General features: G+C 36.7%; 6 protein-coding genes across 10 annotated transcripts; 1 reads left to right on the top strand and 5 right to left on the bottom strand.

Annotated features, from left to right (window-relative positions):
• Positions 16-4,037, top strand: LOC18791448 (probable folate-biopterin transporter 8, chloroplastic). 2 transcript variants are annotated; one of them, XM_007226705.2, is made up of 2 exons: positions 16-1,506; positions 2,097-4,037. In XM_007226705.2, the coding sequence occupies exons 1-2, from the start codon at positions 1,002-1,004 to the stop codon at positions 3,242-3,244; spliced, it is 1,653 nt and encodes a 550-aa protein (XP_007226767.1). In that variant the 5' UTR covers positions 16-1,001; the 3' UTR covers positions 3,245-4,037. The 2 variants fall into 2 exon arrangements, with proteins under 2 accessions (XP_007226767.1, XP_020416020.1); XM_020560431.1 differs by having other exon boundaries at positions 1,456-1,506; positions 2,108-4,037.
• On the bottom strand, positions 6,239-8,711 carry LOC18791081 (putative disease resistance protein At1g50180). Of its 4 annotated transcripts, none has more exons than XM_020559943.1 (3): positions 7,288-8,711; positions 6,483-6,544; positions 6,239-6,331 (listed from the first exon to the last, which is right to left on the bottom strand). In XM_020559943.1, the coding sequence occupies exons 1-3, from the start codon at positions 8,327-8,329 to the stop codon at positions 6,323-6,325; spliced, it is 1,113 nt and encodes a 370-aa protein (XP_020415532.1). In that variant the 5' UTR covers positions 8,330-8,711; the 3' UTR covers positions 6,239-6,322. The 4 variants fall into 4 exon arrangements, 3 of the variants coding, with proteins under 3 accessions (XP_020415532.1, XP_020415540.1, XP_020415528.1); XR_002270755.1 differs by lacking the exon at positions 6,239-6,331 and adding an exon at positions 6,654-6,811 and having other exon boundaries at positions 6,455-6,544; XM_020559951.1 differs by lacking the exon at positions 6,483-6,544 and having other exon boundaries at positions 6,251-6,331.
• On the bottom strand, positions 8,877-11,518 carry LOC18788368 (pentatricopeptide repeat-containing protein At3g12770). The gene is made up of 2 exons (XM_020568676.1): positions 11,313-11,518; positions 8,877-11,177 (listed from the first exon to the last, which is right to left on the bottom strand). Exon 2 carries the CDS (start codon positions 11,114-11,116, stop codon positions 9,227-9,229), a length of 1,890 nt encoding a protein of 629 aa, XP_020424265.1. The 5' UTR covers positions 11,117-11,177; positions 11,313-11,518; the 3' UTR covers positions 8,877-9,226.
• On the bottom strand, positions 12,642-13,946 carry LOC18788349 (myb-related protein 305). Its single transcript, XM_007221780.2, has 3 exons — positions 13,707-13,946; positions 13,478-13,607; positions 12,642-13,391 (listed from the first exon to the last, which is right to left on the bottom strand). Exons 1-3 carry the CDS (start codon positions 13,864-13,866, stop codon positions 12,917-12,919), a joined length of 765 nt encoding a protein of 254 aa, XP_007221842.1. The 5' UTR covers positions 13,867-13,946; the 3' UTR covers positions 12,642-12,916.
• On the bottom strand, positions 16,977-21,466 carry LOC18793975. The gene is made up of 5 exons (XM_007221761.2): positions 21,199-21,466; positions 20,496-20,627; positions 18,815-19,570; positions 18,240-18,403; positions 16,977-18,147 (listed from the first exon to the last, which is right to left on the bottom strand). Exons 3-5 carry the CDS (start codon positions 19,425-19,427, stop codon positions 17,071-17,073), a joined length of 1,854 nt encoding a protein of 617 aa, XP_007221823.1. The 5' UTR covers positions 19,428-19,570; positions 20,496-20,627; positions 21,199-21,466; the 3' UTR covers positions 16,977-17,070.
• Positions 22,181-23,597, bottom strand: LOC18788816 (myb-related protein 305). Its single transcript, XM_007227583.2, has 3 exons — positions 23,360-23,597; positions 23,049-23,178; positions 22,181-22,951 (listed from the first exon to the last, which is right to left on the bottom strand). The coding sequence occupies exons 1-3, from the start codon at positions 23,517-23,519 to the stop codon at positions 22,432-22,434; spliced, it is 810 nt and encodes a 269-aa protein (XP_007227645.1). The 5' UTR covers positions 23,520-23,597; the 3' UTR covers positions 22,181-22,431.

The raw sequence follows: 27,642 nt of genomic DNA, 5'->3' as shown, positions 1-27,642 counted from the left end.
TGACCGAAATTTCAAGTATCATTACAATAAATAAGCCTTAATTTAAACCCTCACTTGTATAAAGAAAAAAAAAACTCTGAACGCGACTCCAACGGTGGAAGAAGGCTGGAGACTTGATTAGATTACTAAATTATTTAGATAATGCCACATGCCGTTAACTTAGATGCTCTACAGCGAAATAAATTTACTAAATTCACAACAAAATGACCCGATATTATAAGCCCACGCGCTATGCTCCTCTACCAACCTTACATTCGGTGCCTGCCGCGCGTGTGAAACTCCCAACAGTTTGTCCAAAAAGGGACGGTCCATATCCAACATCTCGTATGCAGTCCCAATCAGTCCATCTACTACTCAGATCCTCTCCGCTGATTGGGTCGGGTCAGAGTCAGATCCACAAAATTGACCTAAAACAAATCAACATGTAGGGCCTACCCTCACCCTCACCACTCCCGTGTGCTGGCCCCTCCCTATTTCCTCGGACCCACTCGCTCCACAGGGGCGCGTGTGAAACACATGGCCAAACCTCCCAATTTCCAAAAGAAAGCAAGACAATACAGACAAGCAAAATAAGTACACCATATACAGACAAAGACAAACCCAACTCCAAAAACAAGGTATCCATCAGCCATACACTTCTCTAGATCAGGAGGCTATGCTCTCTACACTCTCTCTCTCTCTCTCTCTCTCTCTCTCTCTCTACTTCAAAATTACTAAAAGTCTAAACCCCTTCACTACAGTCATACACTTCTCTAGATCTCTCCATTAACAAGCAAGCATATTCTTTCTTCTTCTTTGAGCGATTCAGCTGCCAGCTTATATTATTTATTAAATAACAAAGTCTCTTGTCTTTTCCACACTACTACTTTTCCTCATTGTTACTTTCAGCCAATACTGCATATAAAATAGAAGCATATAGAGAGGTTTATAGAGGCACCTCATTCCCTTTCTTTCTTGGTTTTGCATTTTTCTTTTTAGAAGTACCAAATTAGTAATATACCATGATTTATTCATCAGTTTCTTCTGAAAATCCATGGACAACAATAAGCCCAAAAGTCCTCAGACCTTCAACAAAGCAACGTCCTTTTCACTTAAATCCTATCCTTAGTTTTCACCGCCAAAACCCAGACACCATTAACAGCCCGGTGAACGCAACAGAACCCAAAACCCAGCTCAGAAGCCCCATCTTGATAAACCCAACTCAATTTATTTACAGAAAAACCAAGAGGAGCAGGATTCATGGGGAAACAAGAGGTTTTCCCCAACTGGGTAGTCAGCAAATGTTGTTTCTGTGTGGATTTGGGTACTGGATGCAAGGTTTTAGGTGCTTTCCATGGCTGGCTTTGAACTTCCACATGGCTCACAATCTGAACATGCACCCCTCAACATTGCAGCTCGTACAGCATTCTGGTAACCTTCCCATGGTGGCCAAACCCTTTTATGGAATCCTTTCTGATGCTCTTTACATTTCTGGTGCGCATAGATTACCTTATATTTCCATTGGAGGTTAGTTACAATTCCCTTGCCTTATTTCATTGATGTCATTCCGTTTTTGTCAATTTTGTTGATAGTTCCCTGTTTTAATATATTCATGTGCTCTGTTATCTGTCATTGTTGTAGAGAAATCTGTTCATTTTTAAATGTTAAGTCATATTGTTTGTGCTTTTTGTTCAGGTTGCTTGTTTATGTTGTTTTTATTCTTTCCTTTGCTTGGTTTGCTTTCTTGCTCTTTTCTTCCCATTTTGATTATGCTAGAGATTCTATTTGTCTCTTCCATGTGCACAATTTCTTTGGTTAATCTGTGGAGACAAAAACTTATTAGATTCCTAAATATAAGGAAACTTCTCTCTTTAAATTGGACAAATTCTACTGCTTTTTGTGCTCATATCCCTGTAAAAGGTAGCTTAACCTTATACTGCTTTCCTTGCAAGTTGCAACAATGTTGAAGTGGAACCTAAAAACACTGTTTAATGGTGTGTTAACATAGGTATCAATCAGAAAGTAATATGAACCATTTGGAAAGGCAATTAAAAAAGAAGGGTATATTTGTCCTCTAAAAACCTATGGGCTATTTCTAATGGAGTTCAAATTTTCAGTTCTTTTACAGGTCCTATCTTGGGGGCCAATGGCAGTTATCCCTGTTGCAGGTAAAGCCCTTCCTACCCTTATGGCATGTGTTCTTCTTAGTAATCTTGGAGCATCCATTACAGAAGTAGCACAGGATGCTCTTGTTGCAGAGTACGGGCAAGAAAAAAACATGAAAGGCCTCCAATCTTATGCATTCATGGCATCAGCTGCTGGTGGAATCCTTGGTAACTTAATAGGTGGATATTTCTTAATGAAAACACCACCAAGAACCATGTTTCTCGTATTTTCAGTGTTACTTTCCGCTCAACTTGCAATTTCATTGAGAATAAGAGAGGAATCTCTTGGTTTACCAAAATTGCCAGATCACTATCTTATAAGGAAGCCAATCTTTGAAAGTACTAGAAAACAATTTTCTGAGCTGATGATGGGAATTCAAGAGGAAAGTATTGTTCATCCTCTTACTTGGATAGTAGCTTCTATTGCCATGGTTCCCGTCCTGTCAGGTTCCATCTTTTGCTACCAAACACAATGTCTACATCTTGATCCTTCAGTCATTGGCATGTCTCGAGTGATTGGCCAATTGATGCTTCTTTCCACTGCCGTACTTTATGACCGTTATTGGAAAAAAGTTCCCATGAGAAAGTTGGTTGGTGTGGTGCAACTTGTATATGCCTTTTCACTTCTTCTTGACCTTCTTTTAGTAAGACAGATCAATGTTAGACTGGGGATTCCGAATGAGGTGTTTGTTCTTTGTTTTTCGGGGTTAGCAGAAATTATTGCGCAATTCAAAATCTTACCATTCACAGTGCTATTTGCGAGTTTATGTCCTCGAGGTTGTGAAGGATCTCTGACTTCTTTCTTAGCATCAGCCTTGTGTTTATCATCAATAGCTAGTGGGTTTTTAGGCGTTGGATTGGCTTCTCTGATTGGAGTAACAGCAGGCGACTACTCAAGCCTGCCTTTTGGAATTCTGGTACAGTTCATTGCGGCTTTACTTCCTTTAGGATGGCTTTGTAATTTACCCATGTCAGAAGCTGTTGTTGGGAAGGAGAGGAAGAGAGGTTTGAGTAGAAGAAGTCAGAAAAGTAGAAGGGTCGGTAGAGTGGTATATGGTTCAGCTTTTATCTACAGACGCGAGAGAGAATCTGAGGCATAAAAGTGAAAGAACTACTTTTATATTATGATCAACACTCGTTTTCATATAGCAAGCCGATTGAAAGTGGGAGCAATATGCAGGATTACCCGAGTGAGAATCTGTAATGTAGAGGTGAAGCAGCTACTTGATATGGTTGCATTTTAACGAGAGCAGGAGAAGTGAAGGTACAAGAGGAATCTAGGATTGCCTCAGTGCTGTTCGTTTTCTCCAAACCGCTCGATGACTTAGAAAGAGGCTTCATCTCGGATATCAGTTTCAATCGTAGTTTCTGTGACAAAGCTGAAGTTGTTGCATCATGTTAAATGGTGCTGAACTCTGCAAAAAGCAGTTAGTATGTTGTAATATAACTTTTGTTTCACAAATCACATATGTATATACGATCGGTACTGAGCTCTTATCGCATAACGAAAACGGAAACAGAAGAAGTTAAGGAGTTCCAGAGCTATGAGGTGCTTGATGTAAAAATTGGTAGCACAGGTACCTGGGATCTGCGTTGTGCATGGAAGTCTCTTCTCTCTGCTCCCAAGTCCCATCTAACAGCCTCCTTTCCTTTATTCTCCAAGTGCACAAGGTACTGGTAGCTTAAGCCACGAAAAGAAAGAAAAAAAGCCTGATTGATATTCTCCTTTGTGTGGCACAAAATTTTCAGATATATGCTAACTCTAAATTGGAGATGAGACTCAGGCGAACTCTAGCCTCCTACTTCCTTTTCCATAAAACCAAGAGTGTCTTCTTTTGTAGAGAACAGGAGAAAATGACATGATTCATATAACCATCAACATAAATTGTCACATCATTTTGTACAACTTTTTTTCAATCTCTAACATCCCTTGCTAATAACAATTTGACTTAGTGGCACGCAATCTTTACTTTGTTGGAAGTCCTCGGAAATCAAATTTCCCAGACGGCAATTGTTTCTGAATAGAAAAAGAAAAAGATCTCTGAAATCTCTAGTGCAGTAATTAAATGTCGAACGAATCTACCAATCGTTCTTCTAAATTCTCCCACCAGCATCTGGCAAGGATTTTGTAAAATCATATCATATGGCATATGGGACCAAGTTGGGAATGCTAACCGTGAAATAAACAAAGGCATGATGCCCACAAGCTCAAATATTCATAATTGAAAACAGACACGAAAGAGGAATACAAATACAAGGTTTCATTAAGGAAATTTTAATTAATACAATAATTTTAGTTGTGTAATATAAATGTACTTTTAGACAATCACTAGACCCAAAAGCTTGTAACAAACATTAAACTAGTTGACCACATCTTTGCTCCTCTTGATTTTCACAGAGCATTTCTTTCTTCTTCCTGTAAGTTTAGCTTCGCACATGCTCCCTCTGCTGCAGAGCTTCGACATACTTTCTCAATGTTAGGTCCTACCTGCAGCTACCATAACAAAAATTCAGTAGTTTACTTGTGAAAATTGCATTCCAATATGAACATTGTAGTAATATCGTACTAAATTTCCAAAAGAAACACACTCATTTCAATCCAATACTCTGTACGTGACAGTTTATCGAGTATGCCAAAAAATGTATATATTGAAACTTTGTGTTTTATGTTTTTAAAAAAACAACAAGGGATAACTTGTTAACATGATCAATTAGAAAAAATCATATTGCTGCAATAGAGGGTCTGCGTTTTGCTATTGATATGGGCTTTACTGATGCTATTCTAGAAATGGACGTACAAGATTGCATTAATAGTATTCTTTCAACAGAGGAGTGCAATGGAATAGGTGGTCTTTTGATTGAGGAGGTGAACTATCTACTTCATAATTTTAGAGCAGTCGTATGTCAATGGACTCCAAGATGCGGTAATAAAGTGGCGCACACTTTGGCTCAGTTTGCATTTCATTGTAACGAATTTGTTACCTGGATTGAGGAAGCACCAATATGGTTGCTCCCTGTGCTTGAAGCTGATGTACTCTCTTTGGAGTGTTGAATGAAATTTTGTTTCTCAAAAAAAGAAGAAAAAATCATATTGCTAATTGTTGTTCGCGTAGCAATGGAAAGACTCTCCATTTCAAAGATTCTGAAATGCACATAAATATTCAGCTCTTTTACTTGATTGACTTCAAAAAGAACATCTGAATCTAATGGTGATGTATTTTAACATGCCACGAACCATCGAAAACTTGAATTTGGAATGCGATAGAATTATCAATGGTCTCCAAATAAGGAAATTTAACCTGTTGGCTTTTTGATTAAGCTTCTCACTCACAACAACTCACAAGCACAAGCAAAAAGCAAATCAAAATGGACAAAGAAAACATATGAGTAATAAAATATTTGGAAATTGGGAAATGATAAGGCTCAAGAGTCGGGGACTCCCAAGTCACAAGCAGAAGCAAAAAGCAATAAAAATGGAGAAAGAAAACATAGCTAAACAAAGGGAGCCCATATTCTGTAAGTTTTTCTACTTTAATATTCTCTCGCTTCATTTTATAACTAATAAACACAAACCAAACCTCCCATTTCGCTTTAAAATTAAAAAATTTAAAAAAAAGAAATTACCTTGCCATCATTGCATCGGTGGTTAAAAATTGAGTGGTTTTCCAATTACAAGGGAAGGTACATGTTGAATTTTATAGAAATCCTCTCCATCTTCCTCAATCCGACGGTGGAGTTCTCTAGGCATCCCTCTGATGGTTAATTCCCTGAGATTAGTAAGGTATCTCAGCCCATCTGGAAGTGTAGTCAATCCCCAACAATATACAATTTCCAATCGACAAAGACGAGGCATGGCTCCTTCCTCTACCGTCAGCCCTGTTATTTGGCCCAGAGAAGTAACATAAAGAAATTGAAGAGAAGGAAAGCCTCCTTTGGAGAAAACCAGTATCTTTGTATTCTCCTCGAAAACTTTTCCTAAAAGCTTCAAAATTGTTAAGTTTGGCAGCTTCTCTAATATTCCCATTTGGTCCTCCTTGATGCCACACCCACGCAATTCTAACTTGGTGAGGTTTGGATAGTTGTGGAGCTCTTTCAGTAATTCTGCGATTGGCCCTTCCAACTTCAATTTGTATATACCCCGACAGCTTGATACTATTTGCATAGCTTGCTCTTCACCATTATTCATTCTGTTCTCCACAGTTAGAGATTGGATACGATTAAGCGTGATGCCTGAATATTTTAAGATTTCCTCCAGATTTTGCAAAGAGCTTGGCAGATTTATTCTCAGTTTTCTAAGATTGGTTAATCTACCAACATCTTTCAAATCACAATACTCACTTGAAAGGTTATATAAGGTCTGTAGATGGCCAAGAGTAGACAGCTCCAGCTTACCATTTGCTCTGTAATTGGGTAAATATAAATGTCTTAATTGTTTCATCTTCGTTATCACATTTGGGATGACAATGGGGACAACACGAAAATCAAGAGTTTGCAAGCATACTAAATTACCTAGGGATGGCGGAAACGTTGTTATATAGCAATCCTTCACGCTTAGAAACCTTAAGTGTACCATATTTCCAATTTCACTTGGCAACTCAACTTCTACCTTATTAAGACCTTCAACCTTCAAAACTCTAGTATGAGCAGTCTTAGTGGATATTCCTTGCCTGAATGATTTAAAATTAAAATTGTGAAATCCCAAAATTTACTGATATGCTTTATCTTATTATAAGTTTAGATTTTATAATACATGCCAAATGGAGAACATTTAAAAATTAAATCAGCACCAACACAGAAAACGAATGGGATATCGTTGGATTGAAGAGAAGGTTGGGTCAAAATTTTGAAATAGCTAGCATTGTCCTAATTATTATTTGCAATTGCATAAGATAAATTACCATCCATCTTGTTACCTATCAAATGAGTGACCCCAAAAAAAAAAAAACAAAACAAAAAAGTGTAACCACGTAAGGCAGTCAATAAAATTGTTACATGTTCGACAATATTAAAAAATTGTAAAATCCCAACGATTGAAAAAAGAAAAAACACTACATAAGTTGTGTCATATGCAATGTAATGGTTTCTATGTGGCTTGCTATATAATAAGGACCTGGAAAAGAAAATATGAAGGGTGAGAAAATACCGATTTCAGCCCTTGCAGGTATTGCTTTCTTCACAAGTAGTTCCCAACTCTCATTCTCATTGAGTGGCTGGAGTTTGTGGAGAAAAACATTTCTATTTGGGAGCGAAGCTACTGCTTGATTCCGTGTAGTAAGCAATATTGTGCTCTCTGTTTCCACGTTTGGAAATGCAACCTTCAAAAGATTCCATGTCTCGATACTCCAAATGTCATCAAGAATCACCAAACATCTCATTTCTTCCATGACACAAAAAAGCTTCTTTGCTATTTCATCATCTGTCATGTCCTTAATTTCTTGTTTTGGTTCCTTGGTAGCAGAAGTGAGTTCAATTAAAATTCTTTCCCAAACATTTCTGACTTGAAAACGTTGAGATATACAGACCCAAGCAAAACTAAGGAAATGCTGCCTTACTTTTTTGTGATGATAAACCTTTCTTGCAAGGGTGGTCTTCCCTAAACCGCCCATACCCCAAACAGATACAACTTGATGACGGTTTTCATCTTTCACCAAATGCACAACCAATTCTTCAACGTTGGACTCTAACCCAACAACATCACGTTCAACAACATGAGAATAACTTCTCCTTAGCCTCTCATGCAATTGCAAGGAAGATTCACCACCACTACTTTCTCTTGTTTGCTTTATGTTATACTTCTGCAAACTTGACCTCAAATCAGAAATTCTGGTGGTGATATTCTCAATTTCGTTCCCAATCCTGTGAACATCAACCCCTTCCTTGAAGATGCAGGCAAATCTTTTGAGAACATTCTTGAGGCCTCTTTTCTTCTTGGAAACCACTTTCAAGCCATAAGTTTGGATGACATCCTCCAAATCATAAGCAGCATCTCTAATCTTGGCAACCCAAATACGGACTGTTTCATCTTGTCCTTGTCTTGCATCTGCATCTTTGAGGAAGCCCTGCATCAATTGTAGCTCAGTTTGTGCGACCTCAACTTGATGGCTGACTCCAGACAAGAACTTGGCTTCCTGAATGGTGAAGTCCCTGACACTTTCGAGCACAAAGGAAACAACTGCCTCAGCCATTCTCTCTACTACTTACTCTCTCTTCGCCAAAACGAAAACAACAACTAAACCTCCAGATCTAATTTGCATATTGATCTAATTTGCAGCCAATTGGTTCAATTTGAACCCAACAAGAACTCATCAACTTTGTCGTTTTCTGACCACCTTATTCTAAAATATAATGTAATGCAAGTTGTAGTGGGTGAACCTGAATTAGTTTTTAGATTGATTTAGCAATTTCTATCTTTCTATGTCCAATAAACTAATAAATAATCGTCCCAACATCTCTAAAATAAAAATAAAATAAAATAATTAGTCTACTTTGGCGTTTGCTGACCACTTCCTCATCAATTATATATATTTGTGCAACTTCTTGTATCGCGCACACCAGACAACCTTCAGGAATCTTCAAATAAATTATTTTTCCATAATTGGTGCAAGTTGTATAATTTAATCACTTTCTCTTTAACAAGTTTTTATTTTTCTCGAATTTTGAGTTTGAGTCGTTAATTATATTCACCACTTGCAAGAAAGTTCCAGTCTATTAATTTATTCGAACTGGCAAGGGTTTTTGCAGTTGTTATTAGGATTGCCAAACCATTATTTAGGGATGGAAAAATCCTACATCCAATACAATGGGTGTATACACGCTTGTCACAAATCACCCCTCACAAGCAGGTCACATAACCAACTATTGTGAGATAAACGTAGTATACACCCGTTGCATATATGCCGGATGAGGCTCTTAGATGACTTACATTAGGAAGACCTGAATCTAGTAAAGAACAAGAAAAAAAAATTACAAAGTTGTGTAAGCAACTAACAACAATCATTAGATCACTAAATGGTACTTGCAATACGAATCCTGTCCCTAACTGTAGTAGGGTCTGCAAAGTATCAACCCAATATAAAAAGAATCTATGCTGGATGTTCAAAATCATCAGAATAGCTGGCTCCCTTCATCACTAAGATAAGATAGTCAAGCATCTGATAGATCGAATTAGAACAAGGATGTGCTTTATCAGCAACATAGAAACAATGAGTCTTTGAATTAATGCTTATCCAGCTGCACCCAGGTGCCTTCTTCAATCCTCTTTCCTTCATCATTCTTCTCATTTCAGCTACAACGTCCCACCTCCTAGAAGAAGCATAGAAGTTCGATAGCGAAATATAATTTGACGGGTTTTTGGGTTCTAGTTGAATAAGGAACCTGTAAGCTAGATCTTGCATGTCAAGATTCCCATGCAACAAAGAAGCAGTAACTAAAGACCCCCAAACACTTGGACCAGGTTCTACAGGCATTGTTTTGATGAAATTTAATGCTCCATCGAGGTCTCCTGATCGGCCTAACAGATCCACCACACAAGCACAGATCTCCACTGTTGGTTTAATTCCAAAATCAGTTGATAAAGAGCTATAGATGGAAAGGCCTTTGTTTACCAGTCCTGACCTGCCACAAGCGGAAAGGATCCCAACTATAGTTATTGTGTCTGGTTTGATTCCAAGGTGAAGCATCTTACTATATAAAACAATGGCTTCCTCACCTATTCCATGTAAACCATATCCTGAAATCATTGAACTCCAAGAGATTGCATCCTTACAAAAAGAATCATCCTCAAAGACTCGCCTTGCAATATCCAGGCTCCCACATTTCGAGTACATATCGATCAAAGCATTACATAACGATACATCATGATTCATTTCCTTCCTCATAGCAAACCCATGAATTTGTTTCCCACACATTAAACCAGCATGTGAACTACAAGCAGGGAGGACACTTACTAGGGATACTCTATTGGGTTGTATTCCATCTTCGACCTGCATCTTTTGCAAAAGAACCAATGCTTCGTCGGGAGCTCCACTCTGCACATAACCATTGATCATGGCCGTCCAAGCATATACATTTCTACACTTCATGCGGTCAAATACCCGTCTACCCAAATCAACTCTGTAACTCCTAGAATACATATCAATCAAACAACACCCGAGATGAACATCTGAACCCCACTTCAAATCCGATTCATACTTCACAATATAACAGTGAAGTTCCCTACCATAATCCCATTTCTCAATATCATCGCCTCCACACAAACTCAAAAGACTTGAAACACTAAACCCGTCAGGTTTCACCCCATTCATCAGCATGCATTTAGCAATTTCCCAAATTTCCTTATCAAAACCATGATCTACGGAACTTGCATATCCTGCTATTATCGCATTCCAAGACCCCACGTTTCTCTGAGGCATTTCCTCGAATACTTTCCTACATTCACCAAAATTCCCACATTTATAATACATAGACATCAGAGAATTGGCAACAACAGTATCCAAAACAAACCCCACTCTTATACTCTTCCCATGAACAGATTTCCCGGCAACCAAGTCCTGAACCTCCCCGGAAACTTTGGCCATGGTCGCTAAGGTATAATCATCCGGCAATACATTACAGTTACACATTTCGTCGAACAGCTCAAAAGCTTTATTATAAACACAATTTCTCACATACCCATTAATCAATGAGTTCCATAAATACATACTCTTGAGCTCAACAGAGTGGAAGACGAGATTCGACTTGGTTGGGTTTCCACAAAGAGCATAAGCAGAGATGAGCTTTGTGGCGAGAAAAGGGTTTTGTTGGAGGCCATGAGTGAGAACTTGAGCGTGAGCTTGTTGAGTGAGTGAAAGAGAGTGGTGGGTAACTGAAAGCTGAAGAAAATGGTGGAGGTTCAAAGGCTGGTGGAGCACAGCACAAGTGTAATAGCGTGAGGTTAGGAGGGTAAATGTCTTGCGTGCAGGCGAGAGGTTCATTAAGCTCGGAGAGCTAGTTTGTGTATCCGTGTCCGTGCTTCATCCAGGAACCAAACATCACCTGCTTAAAAACACACCATTATCAGCTCTCTATCTATTCTAGTTATGCAAAGCGGAAACAATGTTTAATAGGAGAGGCATATTTTCTATAAAATTTAAAAAGCACTGCTGATAAATATTATTGCCCTGCCATCACCTTCAGCCCGCTTCGAAAACTACGTGGCTCTGTCAATCAAACGGCATGTGAGCTTTGCCGTTTCACCTTTTACACTCACCCACGAGACCAGCAGGAGAAGTTGATTGATTGAAGTGAACAGAAAAGAATAAGGGAACGTCCACCGACAATTAGAGACTGAAGAAGAAAGTAAAGAGAAACAGACTGGGAGAGTTGCAGAACCGAGAGTGAGAAGAGGGGAGTTTGAAATACAGTTGGCTCGGCTGGAAGGGGTTGTGTTGCTAACGTCTGGGCCTAGGGCTAAGGTGGACTTTGGGCCTTGAAATGTTTGGGCTTACGAATATTTTGACTTGTTATAATCCCCTCTTCACAAAGGAAGTTGGTGACCAAATTACAAAAGTATCCTTGTAGTTTAGTTTCATTTGCACTGAGGTCCCTATAGTTTGGGCAGTATTCCCCATGTAGTTATTTGATATTTATGACCATAAAATTCTTATGATTTACCCATGTAATGTAATTATTTGACATCACAAGTAAAATTCTTATTTTCGTAAATTGAGTAGACGAAGTGGTCATTTTGGGCGAATATATGTTGGGCGAATGTAATTTGGCTTGATTTTCACTAGGGTTTATGTAATGTAAGTAAAAAATTTATGTGTACTCGACACATAGCCAGTTCATCCACTCAATTAACTGAAATAAGGATTTGTGTAAAGTAAGTAAGAATATGAGTTATATTCTTAAAATTAAAATTATTACATAGACCATGATGAAAGTCGAATTAGAGACTAGTTTTGCACTAGGCAAAGTTAATTTACTGTCTGCTATAGTTCATCTAAAGGGCGGATGTCCAATTGGATAATGAGGAAGTCACAAAAGATAACATAAAAAAATAAGCACAACTAAAAGAATCTAGTTCTTATCTTGATACAAGACAAGACCCTTGTAGTATAAATAAAGGATACAGTAAGATTGCATATTTTCTCTCCCAATAGCATAAAGAATATGAAGACAAAGATGTCACTAAAAGCTTGACACGACTAAGCTAGCCTAGTACTAATCTAAACAAGTATTTAAGATGTCATGTGCTCTTCCGTGTTTTTCAAAGTACAAATTAGGTTTGATTGAGTGAATTTGTCCACCAAAAAAAAAGGGTTTGATTGAGTGAGTGAGTGATCCTTTTCATCTTTTGTCCCGTGGGTGGAACACGTCACTCATCTAGTCACATACATAAAAAAGAATTTTATGTGTAAATATATAGTTTGTTTTTTGTTTTTTGTTTGTGTGTAGCTGAATGAGTGATGTTGTCTTTCGCGGGAGTCAATTTCTCTTTAATTACACTTTCCCTTCGGAGAAACATGCTCCTTCAATTTGATTATTCTTAGAAAGTATAAACAAGCAACAAAAGAGAGAAAATTCTGGTGTTAAGCAACCATATTTATTGGTGTTAAGCAACCAAAACATAATTAAAAGGCAGAAAGTTTAGCCTTTTATGAAAATTTGCAACTCCATACTTTAAGCTAGTGACATTTTGATGACACTAAAGAACTCTAGCTATTAATATTACACCTGCAAAACCAAAGATTGCTCAGATTTAACATAAGGGAACACACAAATTGTGCAAACTAGCTAGCTTTTCCTGTTGCACATGTTGAGTTAAAATTGCCATGGACATCATTCAAGTTCCACAAACCATCCCACAGAAAATTGTCCTCATTATTGGAGGCTTCAGGCACAGACACATTTCCATTGAGCATGGAATAGTTGAAGCATTGCTCCTGGTGATCAGTTGTGTGATGAGGATATGTACTTATAGTCTCCATGCCTTGCTTAACTTGAGGCCAGAAGCATGGCATTTTAGTGTCATTATTTTCATCCAGCAAGGCCAAGATTCTTTTCACTTCTTCTTGATTCACTTGTAAATGTTGTTGTTGCTGCTGATGTTGCTGATTGTGAAATTGCTTCCTCCTCAAGAAGCGATTTTTCGCCTTTTCGGAGGCATCGGAAGGCACTTTTGCCTTTTTCTTGAAATGGGTTCTCCAGTAGTTCTTGATCTCATTGTCAGTCCTTCCAGGCAAGCTTCTTGCGATTGTTGACCACCTGAATTTTTTCAAAGCAGAAACTATGCTCACTAAAACAGGAAAAAGATCAAACTAAATAAAACAAAAAAGAAGAAGAAGACATACCTATTCCCCCATCTAGCATGTAGCTCTAGAATTATGCTCTCTTCATGTGGAGTTATTTGCCCCCTCTTAAGTTCTGGCCTCAAGTAATTCACCCATCTCAATCTGCAACTCTTTCCATTCCTTTTCAGTCCTGTATAATCAAAGTGTACAATTTTTATGCTTTTGTTAACCCTAATTAGACATAATACAAACTGCATCTAATTAAGAATTAAGCTGTAATTATAAATACCTGCAAGCCTAGCCACAGAGTTCCATCTTCCTTCACCATGAAGCTTTACATACTCAGTAAGCAACCCATCTTCCTCAGCAGTCCAAGGTCCCTTTCTCCAACCCTCTTCTTCTATTATACCCCAACCCATATGATGACCTGCCATCATCCCCAAATACATGTCAAAACCACAGAATTTTTTTATGTGTTTGTTTAGCTTATAAAGTTATGGCTTCAGAAACCTCATGGCATTTTTCCGTATGTTTGGTTGCATATTTATATATCTGCAGCATAACCATTAGCCCCCTACTTTGTTCCACCAGTCAATTTACTGTCATTTTCAAATCCTCCCCATGCTTTCGACTTTTTTAATTAAGGTACGGGTGATCTGATCTCTCACAAATAACATCGTCAGATCTGTAATGACAGAACCACTTTGCCACGCTTATATCCATTTGTGATTTGTCTGAGATTGTTCCATGATTTCTTTTTGTCTCTTTATCATCATCTCTATCCTCACCTTTAATGTGTGATATTTTACACCAGGAATCAACTAGAAGACATGTGAGAGTGACAATCATTCTTGACGCATCAATGGTTGAAAGTCGTTCATGTCTAATATAAAAAATGAATTACAAGACATATGTTAGTAATTGTCGCCTACACCCATAAATAGTTATTAATCACTAATGCAAATAGTTCTCTTAATACATCAATAACTGACAATCATCAACTCACACATAAACAACCCAACCTAACTTTTGTCAACTACAAACTTTATACCAATCAAGTGTATGAGTTGTTTCAATCATGCAGTTAAAAATATTTCACTCAAACATGGGCATTTGGGGAAACCAAAAGTTTGCTATTGTATTGGGTGACATATTCTAGTAAGGATCCAAATCTTTTAGTTGAAATTAAAGTGTTGGATGCTAAAGTGAGACAAAAGATGAATAAAGGATCCCATGGCGTGAGGCCACGTATGTGGAGATTATGCATTTGGACAAGAAGAACTAGTAGCCCCATAGCATGCTAATTAAGCATAATTTAAGAAATTTCACTGTAAAAATAAGTGGGTGTTGGAACTTTCTTAACTTGAAAATTAGAGAGCCAATGGGCTTGCACTAGGTGCTGGATTTACTTACTTCTTAAAGAGATTGTTTCAAAGTAATTACAATAAAATCTTAATTAAATAATTTAAATATACTTTGGGGCTATTATTCTGAAGAAGAAATTATAAAATACTACAATAATATGAACATGTGGTACATTTTGAAGGGACTAATGATTTTGGAATGTCACGAAAGTCATATGTGGTCACACCTCTCTCTCTCTCTCTTGTTAGGTTGTGCAGTAAAATACTTCTGCACTCGATAATTTTCATAGTGCAGTAATTGAAAAATGTTCCTTAACTCGATTGTCTCCATTGTACAATGACACAAATTAGGATGAGATACTCACACGTTTGTTAGCACCGAATCATCACATCTGATTTATTCTTTTCCTTTTTAATTGTTAGTTAACATTTCTAGAGACAAATGCTAATCCGTGCTAAGTACGGATAATCAAGAAAAGTGAACCCCCTTAAAACTTATTTTAATAGCTAAGCATGTCAATGTCATCTGTGCTTAACTCTAAGCTAGAAAAATCTGATGTGGGTTCCTTATTCTACTACCCTTTGCTTTGTTTTACTTTACAGGTGTCATCTCAAAGTAGATTTAGGATAAATTTTAGGGCATAATGTGGGGTTACAAGGCCCAATTGTTTAACCAAGAGTTTCTAGAAACATATAGGCTGTTGTCATATTTTGAAAACTCAGTGAGTTGATGATGATGATCTGTATATAAGTTGTGTCCCATTTTGGTTTATTTAAAGCTGGATGGGTCTTGATATTTTTGTTGAGATAGAATTTGATTAGGGAAGGAGCCAATTGCTGTTCTTTAGAATTACTTTAAGTTTTTTATTTGAGTGCATGTAGAAATGGTGCCAAAATTAGTATGATTACACAAATCTTAATTAAGACTAAGTTATACGATTGTATCTAAGTGTCTAGGTATAAAAGATTTGCTCAATTGCAATAAAGCAAGATTCATAGATATGAAATCCATGCAAGTGGAATTGTATGCATCTTTAAACTATATTTTTATGATATTCTTTCACCCTTGTTCTTGTAAGTAGTTAATTTTTAAAAAATATATATAAACGATAGCCTAAGCTATAAAAAGAGGAGGATTTTCTCACAAACACGTATTATCAAAGTGCTACAAAAGTTCGAATCTCGTATCATTGATTTGCATACTAGAGAGAAACTCAGGTCGAGACTTTCCCGTCATTCATCCTCCTACGTGGCAAGTTTTTCTCTACATGCACTTTAGTAGTACCCTAGTAAACTATCTAATTTTACCCTCACTCATCCTCCCATGTGGCAGTAAAGTGCCCACAAAAGTTTTTAACTTGCACACCCTTTAGCAGTGGCCTAGTAAAGTATTTACCTTTACCCTCACTTATCCTCTCATACTCTAAATCTTATACCTCTTTGTATCAAACAAAAAGAGTTAAAATATGCAATGCCTATAGAATGCATATCAGTGTTCATGATTTGAGATCGATGTATTTAATTTTGTAAATCGTTGTCTTCAAAGAATGTTTACAACTAGCCGACCCACTTAAATTCTTTAATACTCTTGTATTAATTTGCATTATCATTTTCTTATCCAAGTTATTGTTTGATCTTAAGTAAGTGCTGTCCAATATTAACAACAGTATATAGGATCTTGTGAAATTTACATATAGTGAGGCCTTTTTGTAAAGTTGTTGCGTTCACTTTGGCTCTACAAAGTATCGTACTTTCCTTCAAAAAATTAGAAAAAAGTATCCTACTTTTTGAGCCTTTGCAATTGTAAGTGTTTCCCACTAAAACTGCTGAGGCGTGCATGACACAAGACAGAAGTGTGAACGGATGAAAACAGAAGTGTGAAAATCATTACCGATGTTTTTCTCGATATTTAGAGAATGAGGATTCAAACACACGACTTCGGATGTAGGTGTAACTACTCTTAATCACTTGCTCGACACTCATATTTGGACTTAACTATCCATTCCTTGCGTACTTCATTTACACTTTAACATTCAATTTGGTAAGTAAACATATACTTATACAGTTAAAAGTAAAAGGGTCTAGCTAGTTTAGTGCAACTTTGAATGGACGGGCTTCCTTTACCTACAGTCATCCAGGAAGGTTCTAAAATCTCCTGTAAATTTGGCAAATGAGAAACATGCCTAAGGGAAAAATTAGCCACAAAAAATAAGAGCTTTAACAAAATTGAAAATACAAATAGGTTACAATGAAATGAAGAGATAAAATGTGTATAACCGCTAAAAGATGCTATGACTTGTGACAAACAACAGCCTTGCAAGAAAAGTCATCATTTACAATCCAAATACCCAATTCTTGAAGCCCCTTCCGAAGTAAATCTGAAGCCATATCACTAGACCAAAATACCATCTGTTTTCCATCCCCTAAGGATTGATTAACGTTACTGTTACCGATCCTGAGACATAAGCTTGTCTCATCAAGATCCTTAACCCTCACACCCTTCTGTTCCAAAAACTTTGCCATTATATACCCAAAACTTAGGCTGTGTCTTTTGGCTAGCAAAGAGTTCACCATCATTGCAAATTTGGATAAAAAATCATTGCCCCCGATACTTCGTGCAGAGGATGATCTTCTGGCAAAGAAAAGCTCCGAGCTCTTCCCTATATAGAAATCATATGAAGGATCAGATTCAATAAATAGGTCACTGTTGACAGGCAGCATGTTCCCATCCACCACCCAAATATTGTACCTAGATTCTAAACACTTTTTTAGTACATAGGCCTTGACTAATACTTCCTTGATCATTTCCACATTAGAATCCTGGAAAGACATCAACTTGTAAGCTCCTACACTCCTTAGAAACTGGTCTGTACCAATTACTGGATGTCCTCTTCTTGCCAGTTCAAACAGGAAGTCAGATTCGGGGCCAATAAGTACATAGTGCCACAAATTTAGACTCTCAAAGTGGCAGAGCAAGTTCCTAATTACCATCTCTGGAACCCCAAACAGACTCACAATAATAACAGTGTCTTGTTTCTGCACAGAATTAAGAACAGACCCAAGTTCATCAAGGTTCCCAACAACTCTTTCGGGAAATATTTCTCTGAAACAAAAATCATACCACCTCAAATCACTCAACGGTTGCAAATCCCAAAAACCGAAATCAAGAGAACTTTCATCCAGTATATGGGAATCAGGCCCAGCTGTTTTCCCATAGTTAACACCAGCATCCCTGTGAGAGACGCTAAGCGCTCTCTCATGTAAACAATTGGTGTAGATATTAAAATAACCACGAGTATGGATAAATTTAATGAACCAAGGTGTCCATATCTTTTCTCCAATCTTTTTGTACCACCCTGTTGTCACCTGCACATAAATTTCAGAGCTAAACTGAGTAATAAGTGAAATTTAAAAAAAATCAAGAAACATATTTCTAAAAAGTAAAAATAAAAAAGTACCATGCCATCAAGAAATGGTTTAATGCCTTTTGCCTTGTGATTGTCATACCACAACCTGAACTCTTTCCAAGGTTTAGGAAAGAGAAGCTGACCCCAAGTGCCAACCAGTTGGTACAAGAAGAGTCGTGTTCTATCATCCAACTGTATTTTGTTCCCATGTTTACCTATAAGCCAGAATCAAACTAATTAAAAGGAAATAAATAAATAAAATTAAAAAATATATATATCCTTTTCAATTCCTTTCTTTATTCCTGAATAAGAAGAGTGAAAATATGTCAAGCCAAAAGATGATTTAAGTGGAACAAATTCTCTTCTGAAACCTTTGTTTTTCCTTCACCGATTTATTAAAATCCAAATATTCAAAACTGAAATTTGATTTGTTTTATAAACGTTCTTGCATGATTTACATCACTCAGATCAGATAACCAGTATCAGAAAAGGCCCAAAGTAAAATCAATTCAGTGCCAGTACTAACCATAAGCCTTTTTACACTTTCTTTTAGAAATTGAATTAGAGACAAGGCATTCAAAGATTGGTATTCCAAAAAACATAAAGAAAACAAAATAGGATGGTACCTGGGACAAACCTTGGTCGCTGCAGCGAAGCCCCGTAGATGTATGGACGATAGTTGGAGGCATTATAATAGTAATTCACAATCAAGCTTCTTAGGAACTTGTAATAAAGTGGTGAGACCTCTAAGTCATCTTCCACAACAAACGCAAACTCGTTGTCCGAGCTGGGCCACCAGGCCTCCAACCATTGGGCCTGCAGGCCCGCATTGGCAGTCCGGTAATGGATTAGCTTGTCCCCATATTTCCACTCAAACCCGTCTACAAACTCCAAAATCCGATGTGACTCCTGCAACTTCTGACCAACATTTGAAGATGCATCCCCGAGTGCAAAATGGTCAATGTAGACGTGGAGTTGGACCTTGTCAGTGAGGTAGTCGGCAGCAGCGAGGGAACGAAGGCAGCGAGCAACAGATTCAAGGCGGTTGAAGGTCAGGACCTTGACAATGAAGGTGAAATTGAGGTCAGAGTTTGGGTCTTGGGCAAGGAGAGTGAAATTAGGGTTTGGGTTTAGGTCTGGGGAGGAGAAGGGGAGAGAGGAGTGGTAGTAGGAGAAGAAGAAGAGGACGGAGACAGAGAAGAGGAGGAGTGGGAGGATGCGTCTCCTGGGTCCCACCATTTTTGTAGGGTTAGGGCTAGGGCTTGAAGGTAAAGAAGGGAATTGTGCGCTCGCTGGTGAAGATATCAAAATTACAAGTAGGAATAAACTTAATGAACCAAGGTGTCTTCTCTCCCATCTCTTTGTACCACCTTTATTGTCATCTGCAAGTAAATTTCACACCTTAGCTGAGAAATAATACTATGATGAGTTTGGTCCAATATGGGACTAAGAAGATGGATTTGCTAGATAACAATTTCTCATATTGATTCATAAATATATTTGAACCCAATAATTTGGCCAGATAACAATTTCTCATATTGATAAAATAAATTTTACAAAGATAATATCTTCAATATATCTTGATGGCATAAAATATAATTCATTCGAATATTAAAAATGACACTGAAATTTAAAAGCAACCATGTTATAATTTCAATTATTTGCACAACCTAGAACAAAATAAGGAAGACATATTTACCAAAACTGATCAGAAAGCTTTTCATTTCAACCAAGTTCATAACAAGATATCCAAGATATCCATTATCTCAACACAAGAATTAGAACAAAAATTTACTGATACCAAAATAACACAACACAAATTAATCAAAATGCAAATTTGTTTTCCGTCTAATTTTTCTTAGGATCACACCAAATCCCTGCAATCGCAAACCACAGAATATAGATTTGTTTTGGAAAACCTATAAAAACACAAACTAAACTCTATGAAACATAAGTTTAACTTGGAGGAAGATGTAGTGTTGTTGTTTAATTCCATTCCCGCAAAATAAGGAAGAGGATCATATTTAGAACTAAATGATACTTAAAAAGAACACTCATGCTCACAAATGTCCATCTCCGTATCCAAAACCAACACAATGAAGCAAGAAGAACCATATTGTGAGTTCAACAGATTAAAATGTGATAACCAATATCTCCACTGCAACAGACTATATATCAATCTTGATATAGCTGAGATGTATATCAGCAACAAACAAGTAACGAAGCAGAGTTCCCAGTGATATACATGGTTCAGTCTTCAGCTCCATTTATAAAAAGAACTTATCAGCGCTAATCAGTGATATTTACCTGTTAGTGATATGCATGGCTCAGGCTTTAGTCTCCATTTCTTTTTTCAAAGTTTAATGGCATACTGGCATGAGCATCGTTAGTGAAACGCAATGCCATTGTCAAGCTTCCAAAGGCATAGTAGCTCAAATCCTGTGATATAAACGTGGCTGACAAATAAGAAATGCAAAAGGTATTAAAGCCAGAATTTTTATTACAGAAGGATTAAAATCACACAAACCAGGAAACTACATGCAGGATAAGATAAATTTAGTTATGGGGCCAAAATATCATTCTTTAGTATATGTTTGGCCTGAACATAGATTCAAAACACGCCATCTAAACAGGACATTACAGAACTATTGGAGAAAAACTAAATGCAGGATTAACTGCACATTGTTTTTTTCTAAACGTTTCGAGCAAATAGATATTTCAACTTCTGGGTTGTCTTTGTTCTAGAAGAACTAGTACCTAACACAATTACCATTGTCTTTACCACCAGCTAGGCATCAGAAAAATACCCAACCCAGTTAAGCATCAGACAAACACCCAACCCGGTTAACAATAACTTTTCCATTTAGCAAAACCCAGCTTCAATTTTCTGCACCCAACTTAGTTTTTATCAGCTACCGCCGAAAGAGTAACATGAGACAATTTTCACAAATACATAAAGAGATAATAAAAAACATATAAAAAATAAAAAAGATAACAGAAACTTCCTTGCCTGTGACTGAGATGCGAGAGATTGAGCTGTGAGATCTTGAGATAGCTGCCAGATCTGTGAGAAAGAGGGTGAGAGATCCAGAGAGCAATGAAAATCAGAGCCTAGGCTGGGGATGGTCGTCGGTGCGGCGAAATGGCCGGAGACGGTTGAAGATAGCCGGAGAAGAAAATTGAAGCTGAAGGTGAACAAAACGCGACCTCTGTTTCTATCGCGGGTACGTTTGTTTGGGCTGTTTGACGAAAAATTATCCAACTCTCTTTTTTGTCCTCTTGAAATGTTGGTGGGCTTAATAACATCCCAGTCCAAGTTCATTGATCCAAGCACAAAATTGGACTGGACTTTTTATGGTACTTAATAATTATCGCCTATGAGATTTGAGAAAAAAAATGACTATTACTATCAATGTGAGTTAGGTCAGTTGATTATAGCAGTCCGCCTCCTTACACGCCAGTTTGATATCACTTCTCGTATATTAGAGTAGTTTAGAATATATTTTGTTAAAAAAAAACAAACAAACAAAAGAAATAGTACTAGAGACACTACTTTTTTAAATTCCAATTATGTGGTAGTGTTTTATTTGTTTTCTACCTGTGCTACTCTGGATATTATTTATTTAATGAACAAAATTTGGTGTAATAAGTTCGTGTCTTTAGAAATTTCTAGAGAATAATATTGTTTTCAATGAGTAGAAAACAATAGGATTGCATTTCTCCATGAGATTTTTTTTTTTAAGTGAATCTCCATGAGATTTTTTTAATGATACAATAGGATTGCATTTCCCTTAATCCATTATTTAAAAGCAGCATAAAGAGTGTGACGACAAGGATGTCACTAAAAGCTTGACATAAGTAATCTAGTACTAATCATGTGTGCTTTCATGTTTCTCGAAGTACAGATGACAACTACTATCAATTTTCATCCTGATCAAGACAGAAAAGAAGAGAGAGAAGAGACAGTGAAACCTGTATGAAAAATATGCAAGTCTATGCTTCAAAACTAACAAGAAATTTTGATTTCCAAGAACAACTTTCCATTGATTACAATTCTCATACAAATTAAAGTGGTCGACAATTTATTGGAAAATAAATAGCTAATTAAGCCTGGATTGCATATCTTTTGCAACCCAAATTCCACTCCACTTTGAGAGAGAGAGAGAGAGCCTTGGATCATTTTGGTGATACAAGCTAGTAAATATTACACTAAACAAAATCAAAAAAGCTGCCCGAATTTTAATTAACAGAAAGGAACCACCAAGTTGTGGAAGCTAGCTTTGCCTGCTGCTGTGCCAAAATTTCCATGGACATCATCCAAGTTCCACAAACCATCCCACAGAAAACTGTCCTCATTGCTGGAGTCTTCAGGCACATACACATTGCCATTGAGCATTGAATAGAAGAAGCCTTGCTCCTGGTGATCGGCTGTGTTGTGAGGGTATGCAGCAGAAGAAGTGTCCATGTCTTGCTTCACTTGAGGCCAGGATGAGATTTTGTTATTTTCGTTTTCATCCAAAAAGGCCATGATTCTTTTCACCTCTGCTTGATTAATCAGCTGCAATTGCTGTTGTTGTTGTTGTTGCTGCTGCTGCTGCTGCTGTTGCTGCTGCTGGTGAAACTGCTGCCTCCTTAGTAGACGAGTTTTCGCCTTCTCGGAGGCATCAGAAGGCACTTTTGCCTTCTTCTTGAAATGGGTTCTCCAGTAGTTCTTGATCTCATTGTCAGTCCTACCAGGCAAGCTTCTTGCAATTGTTGACCATCTGAACTTGTTCACCACAGAAATTAGTTAAACCCTTTGGTATATTACCAAATAACCTCAAACAAAAAAAGAAGCAAAAAGTATATAAAAATATTTACCTGTTCCCCCACCTAGCATGTAGCTCTACAATTATGCTCTCTTCATTAGGAGTTATCTGCCCCCTCTTAAGGTCTGGCCTCAGATAATTCACCCACCTCAATCTGCAGCTCTTTCCATTCCTTTTCAGTCCTATAAAAAAAACAGAAACCAAACATTTTTTCAATGGATGCACAAGAAAAATGGCCACTGGCAGTAAAAATTATTAACAATAAAAAAGGGTAAAATTCTATGCCTATTAAAATTTGAGCTGAAATTAAGAGAGTGAAGTTGCATCTATATATATATATATATATATATATATATATGTTACCTGCAAGCCTAGCAACAGAATTCCATCTCCCTTCACCATGAACCCTTACATATTCTATAAGCAACCTATCTTCCTCGGCAGTCCAAGGACCCTTTCTCCAACCCTCCTCTTCTATTATACCCCAACCCATTTGATGACCTGCCATCACCCCCAAATACATGTGAAAGCACAACTTTTAGTTTGTGTTGTGCTTAGGTATGCTACCTAAAGTTTGTCTTCCAAATCCTGTGGCATTTTGGCTAGTGCTTGTTGCATATTTATACATCTGCACCATAGCACATACTTTTGTTTCATCGGTCAACTGTCATTTTCAAATCCTTCCTATACTTTCCACTGTTTGAGGTACGGTGATCTGATCTCTCACAAATACCATCATTAATTTTATTTTATTTTACAAGTGATATCGGAGACTAGAGATGGGGTTCCGAATACAGGGCGTCTACCACTAGTCCAAGAGTAGTTGATCACATCAAAATTGTAACGAGAAAAGCACCCGCCACACTTTTTTTCATTTATAATTTGTCTGAAATGATTTTGTGCCTTTAATTAATCGCTTTGTAGGTGCATTATTGATTCGAATACTCATTTAACGAGAATAGAATCTAATAAATTGTGATTAATCTTTACCTTTCTAGAGAATGATGAACTCGCTTACTCATTAAATGCAAGTTTGCATAGTAGAAAAATCTTTATGTACCAACTTTGTGCCCTCACCTTTGAGGTGTGATTTAACATCAACATGATCAACACTCAAATATTAAAGCAATCATGTGGTTGCAATGATTCAATCAAGCAGATGAAAATGTTTGCCTCACACAGGGGCGTTTTAGGAATCCGAAAACATGCTATTCTACTAGATGACATAATCAAGGAAGGGTCTAATCCATCAGCTTAAGTTGTTTTGATGCTAAAGTGAGACGAGATAAAATAGGGTTCCCATTGATTGAGGCCACGTATGCCTTTGGACAAGAAGAATTAGTAGCTCCATAGCATACTAAGCATAGTCTAAAACATTTTCTAATGACAAAATTAGTGGGTGGTGGAGTTTTTTAAGTTGAAAATTACCACAAGACCAATGGGTTTTTTCCAGGTGTTGGATTTGCTTACTTCTTAAGGAGATTGCTCCAAGGAATCACCATTGCACATGAATTAAATATAATTTGGTGATGCCATTTTGGGCACTGGGCCACTATAATTCTTGGGGAATTGATGGTTTTGGAACGTCACCAAAGGGACACGTGTTGCCTTTTATTATTTTCTATGATATTTTTGGTATGATGATGCTGTATGGACCCACGCGGCGTGGATTTTTTATGTTGTGAACTTGTAATGCTTTCTGGGTGAGGCTGATGGTGTGAAAAATTGATGATCTGTCCATATATAAGTTGATAGATTTTGGGACAAATTCGGTCGAATTTATTTTTGGGGAAACTTATTAGGTTTATATATTCGTGGGAAATGTTTGAAACCACTCAATTTCTTTTAGAAATAAGCGATATTAAAAAAGAGAGTTTTCTCACATGCTGTTAAAGTGTCGAAAAAAATCACTTAATAATTTTCCTATATTTGTTATACAACATGACATATTGATGTGATAACTCAGGATAAGGATTTGTTACTTGTTAGTTTCTTGAGATCTTAGCAAAAAATGATATATACATGCATTTTAATTTGATTATTAATGCTATTTGTTTACAGTCCATGCTGGTTGCTTTTATTTTCCAGAAACAAAGACAATCAGAAAGAGATTACTATTATTCTATGTTATTTGCCTTTACCACCATCATAAAATCTTATCTATATATATAGCGCATGCAAAGAATCGTAAAATATTCAAAATACTAAAAAATGTTATTAGTTAATGTAAATATTAAAATAACTACCTATTATCTTTTTTAATTCTAAAATAAATTTTAATTTTTTTTTCAAAAAAAGCCTCATGCATGTGCCGGAGTGCGTGCATAGAGACTAATTTTTATTAATTATTTGTTTTAGCCACCAACCTTAAAATGCATTAAATGTTGATACGTTTCTTAGTCACAATATCAAATCAGAGTTTCCCTGATTAATTATTTCCAGACAACACTAATCCGTGTTTAGTACGGATAATCAAGAAAAGTGAGATGAATTGAACTTGTTTAACAGCTAAGAATGTACGTGCTTAAAGCTAGAAAGATCTGCTCATGTGGGTTCCTTATTCTATTAACCCTTTGCTTTGTTTTCTTTCTTTATTTAAGGCCGGGTGTCATTTCAAAAAAGATTAGGATCAAATTTAGGGCATGATGTGGGGTTCAAAGCCCTAATTTTTTAACTAATCTTTGCTTTGTCTTTTCTTCGTTGGAAGGGAATTTTAATTAACCAAGTTTCTAGAAACATTTACTGTCTAATCCCATCTTTAAAATTAATTAAGTCTCTCAGTTCATGATTATCTGTTGTAAAACTCATTTTGGCCCTGGATATTTTTTTGTTGAGTTGGAATTTCACTAAGAACTTAGAAGCCAGTTATGATTGATGAGAATTACTTTAAAAATTAATATGATTACAGAAATCTTAATTAAGATCTTAGTTGTACGATTGTATCTAAGTATATACGTATACAAGATTTGTTCAATACATAAAGCAAGATTCATAGATAGGGAATCCTTGCTAGATAACATAAATTTATGTTAAAGCTTTTTCCCCCTTTCTTGTCAGTGCATTTGTAAGAATATGTTTACGCGATCAAGAAACATTACTTTCATAAGTGAACCATGCATATTTTTAGTGTAAGTTTATAAAAGATGCATGTAGTCGGTTTCATATATAGTTTCATTAGTAAATTATATATGTACACTTTGAGAATTACATTTATATTCTCAACGGATGTGCAACTCAAATCAACTGTAAGTCGAGGTTTAATTTCCCGCTCTATGGTGACATATTTCGTTCACCTTTCTCTTTACGGATCCAGAATTTTAAAATAGGTTGGGCTAGATTTCCTTTAAGGGTGGAGGTTAGATTTTGAATTGGACTAAGCTTTAAACCCATATACTAACTATAGGGAACGAAAAAAAAAAAATCTTACTTGGGCAGGTTGCCCTTATCTTGAGACCGTCCCGTCTCTCATCGCATGATGAGAAAAATAGATTAAAAATGTATAAAATATGAGATAACACAAGTTTTTTCTGTGTAGACGAGGCCTTTTATAAAGTGTTGCTCTCTCTTTGGCAAAATAATGAAGTAGTTCGCTTTTAGAGAGCAATCACTCATTGGCCGGCTTTGCAAAAGGGTAAATTAATCTTTCTCTATGAACTGTTGATCGAGGGTGTGACGGAAGACTTGTGCAAATCATTTTACTTTTGACATTTTTTATTTGGTAAGCTCTGTAAGGGTAAAAAGTATTTATGCATGAAATGATGCAAATCTGGGTGGACTATCAGTAAGTAATTTTTCAAAGTCATAAATGGGCAAAATTCCTACAATAATAGTATTCGGTTAAAAGTAAAAAAGTAAGCATAAATATCAAAGGCTTTAACCACACAATTTCACCTGCAGTCATTCCCTCACATCATCAAAATAGTTAAATCTTGATGGTAAAAAATTAAAGAGTATATTCTTTTATTCTCTTTTTTATATCCTCGTTCAGCTTATAATTAGCTTAATTATGGTTAGCGTTAGCTTGTGTCAGTGCAGTGCACCAACAAATCTGATCACTGCACCCTCTGCACTCGAATGAAAAACATCTAAGAACCTAACCTTTGCCTTGTGTGTGATTACAATTTTTAAAGTTAAAGCGATATTTAAGTCGTGATTGGCTCTTATTTTCTTCATCATTTATAAATTTTCGTAATACATCGATGATTATTTATTCTAATGACACAGACTGTTGTTTTCTTTCAAAGAGCCACTTGAGAATTGAGAATTGAGAATTGAGAACTGAGATATTAATGGTCAAGGTAGGTAAACTTGATTAAGGTTAGTCCATGATATCTTTAGCTGTAGTACACAGAACATAACCTATTTGGATTTGCAAATTTGACTTGAAGTCTATGGGTTGACCGTTGCTATCTTAGCCGGTAAAAAGCAATGCAATAAACTAATTAAAGATAATAAATAAATAAAATCAGATTTATACACACCACCAGTTGCAACATGGGTCAAACTGATTCTCAATTACATTTCCTGCCCTCCTGCTTATTCCTTTGGACCCCAAACCATAGCTTTCGGTGTTTCTTACAATAATTTAGTTACTAATGCACACCTAATTATTTATTTGAGTTATACATATATATATATATACAGTC

Source organism: Prunus persica, chromosome G1, assembly GCF_000346465.2.
Source record: "Prunus persica cultivar Lovell chromosome G1, Prunus_persica_NCBIv2, whole genome shotgun sequence".
Taxonomy (NCBI): Eukaryota; Viridiplantae; Streptophyta; class Magnoliopsida; order Rosales; family Rosaceae; genus Prunus; species Prunus persica.
The sequence above is the reverse complement of the archived record's forward strand: the minus strand, read 5'-3'. Positions and strand labels throughout refer to the sequence as shown.

What these genes read in the sequence shown, in the direction of transcription:
- LOC18791448 (XM_007226705.2), top strand. Translation starts at nt 1,002, where the DNA reads ATGATTTATTCATCAGTTTCTTCTGAAAATCCATGGACAACAATAAGC. An exon ending in ACCTTATATTTCCATTGGAG is followed by an intron (nt 1,507 to 2,096) that starts GTTAGTTACAAT and finishes TCAAATTTTCAG; the next exon opens with TTCTTTTACAGGTCCTATCT.
- LOC18791081 (XM_020559939.1), bottom strand. Translation starts at nt 8,329, where the DNA reads ATGGCTGAGGCAGTTGTTTCCTTTGTGCTCGAAAGTGTCAGGGACTTC. An exon ending in ACCTGCAAGGGCTGAAATCG is followed by an intron (nt 6,545 to 7,287) that starts GTATTTTCTCAC and finishes ACCCAATTACAG; the next exon opens with AGCAAATGGTAAGCTGGAGC.
- LOC18788368 (XM_020568676.1), bottom strand. Translation starts at nt 11,116, where the DNA reads ATGAACCTCTCGCCTGCACGCAAGACATTTACCCTCCTAACCTCACGC.
- LOC18788349 (XM_007221780.2), bottom strand. Translation starts at nt 13,866, where the DNA reads ATGTATTTGGGGATGATGGCAGGTCATCATATGGGTTGGGGTATAATA. An exon ending in CTCTGTGGCTAGGCTTGCAG is followed by an intron (nt 13,608 to 13,706) that starts GTATTTATAATT and finishes TTGATTATACAG; the next exon opens with GACTGAAAAGGAATGGAAAG. An exon ending in CATGCTAGATGGGGGAATAG is followed by an intron (nt 13,392 to 13,477) that starts GTATGTCTTCTT and finishes GAAAAAATTCAG; the next exon opens with GTGGTCAACAATCGCAAGAA.
- LOC18793975 (XM_007221761.2), bottom strand. Translation starts at nt 19,427, where the DNA reads ATGGTGGGACCCAGGAGACGCATCCTCCCACTCCTCCTCTTCTCTGTC. An exon ending in GCGACCAAGGTTTGTCCCAG is followed by an intron (nt 18,404 to 18,814) that starts GTACCATCCTAT and finishes TCTGGCTTATAG; the next exon opens with GTAAACATGGGAACAAAATA. An exon ending in AACCATTTCTTGATGGCATG is followed by an intron (nt 18,148 to 18,239) that starts GTACTTTTTTAT and finishes ATTTATGTGCAG; the next exon opens with GTGACAACAGGGTGGTACAA.
- LOC18788816 (XM_007227583.2), bottom strand. Translation starts at nt 23,519, where the DNA reads ATGTATTTGGGGGTGATGGCAGGTCATCAAATGGGTTGGGGTATAATA. An exon ending in TTCTGTTGCTAGGCTTGCAG is followed by an intron (nt 23,179 to 23,359) that starts GTAACATATATA and finishes TTTTTTTTATAG; the next exon opens with GACTGAAAAGGAATGGAAAG. An exon ending in CATGCTAGGTGGGGGAACAG is followed by an intron (nt 22,952 to 23,048) that starts GTAAATATTTTT and finishes GAACAAGTTCAG; the next exon opens with ATGGTCAACAATTGCAAGAA.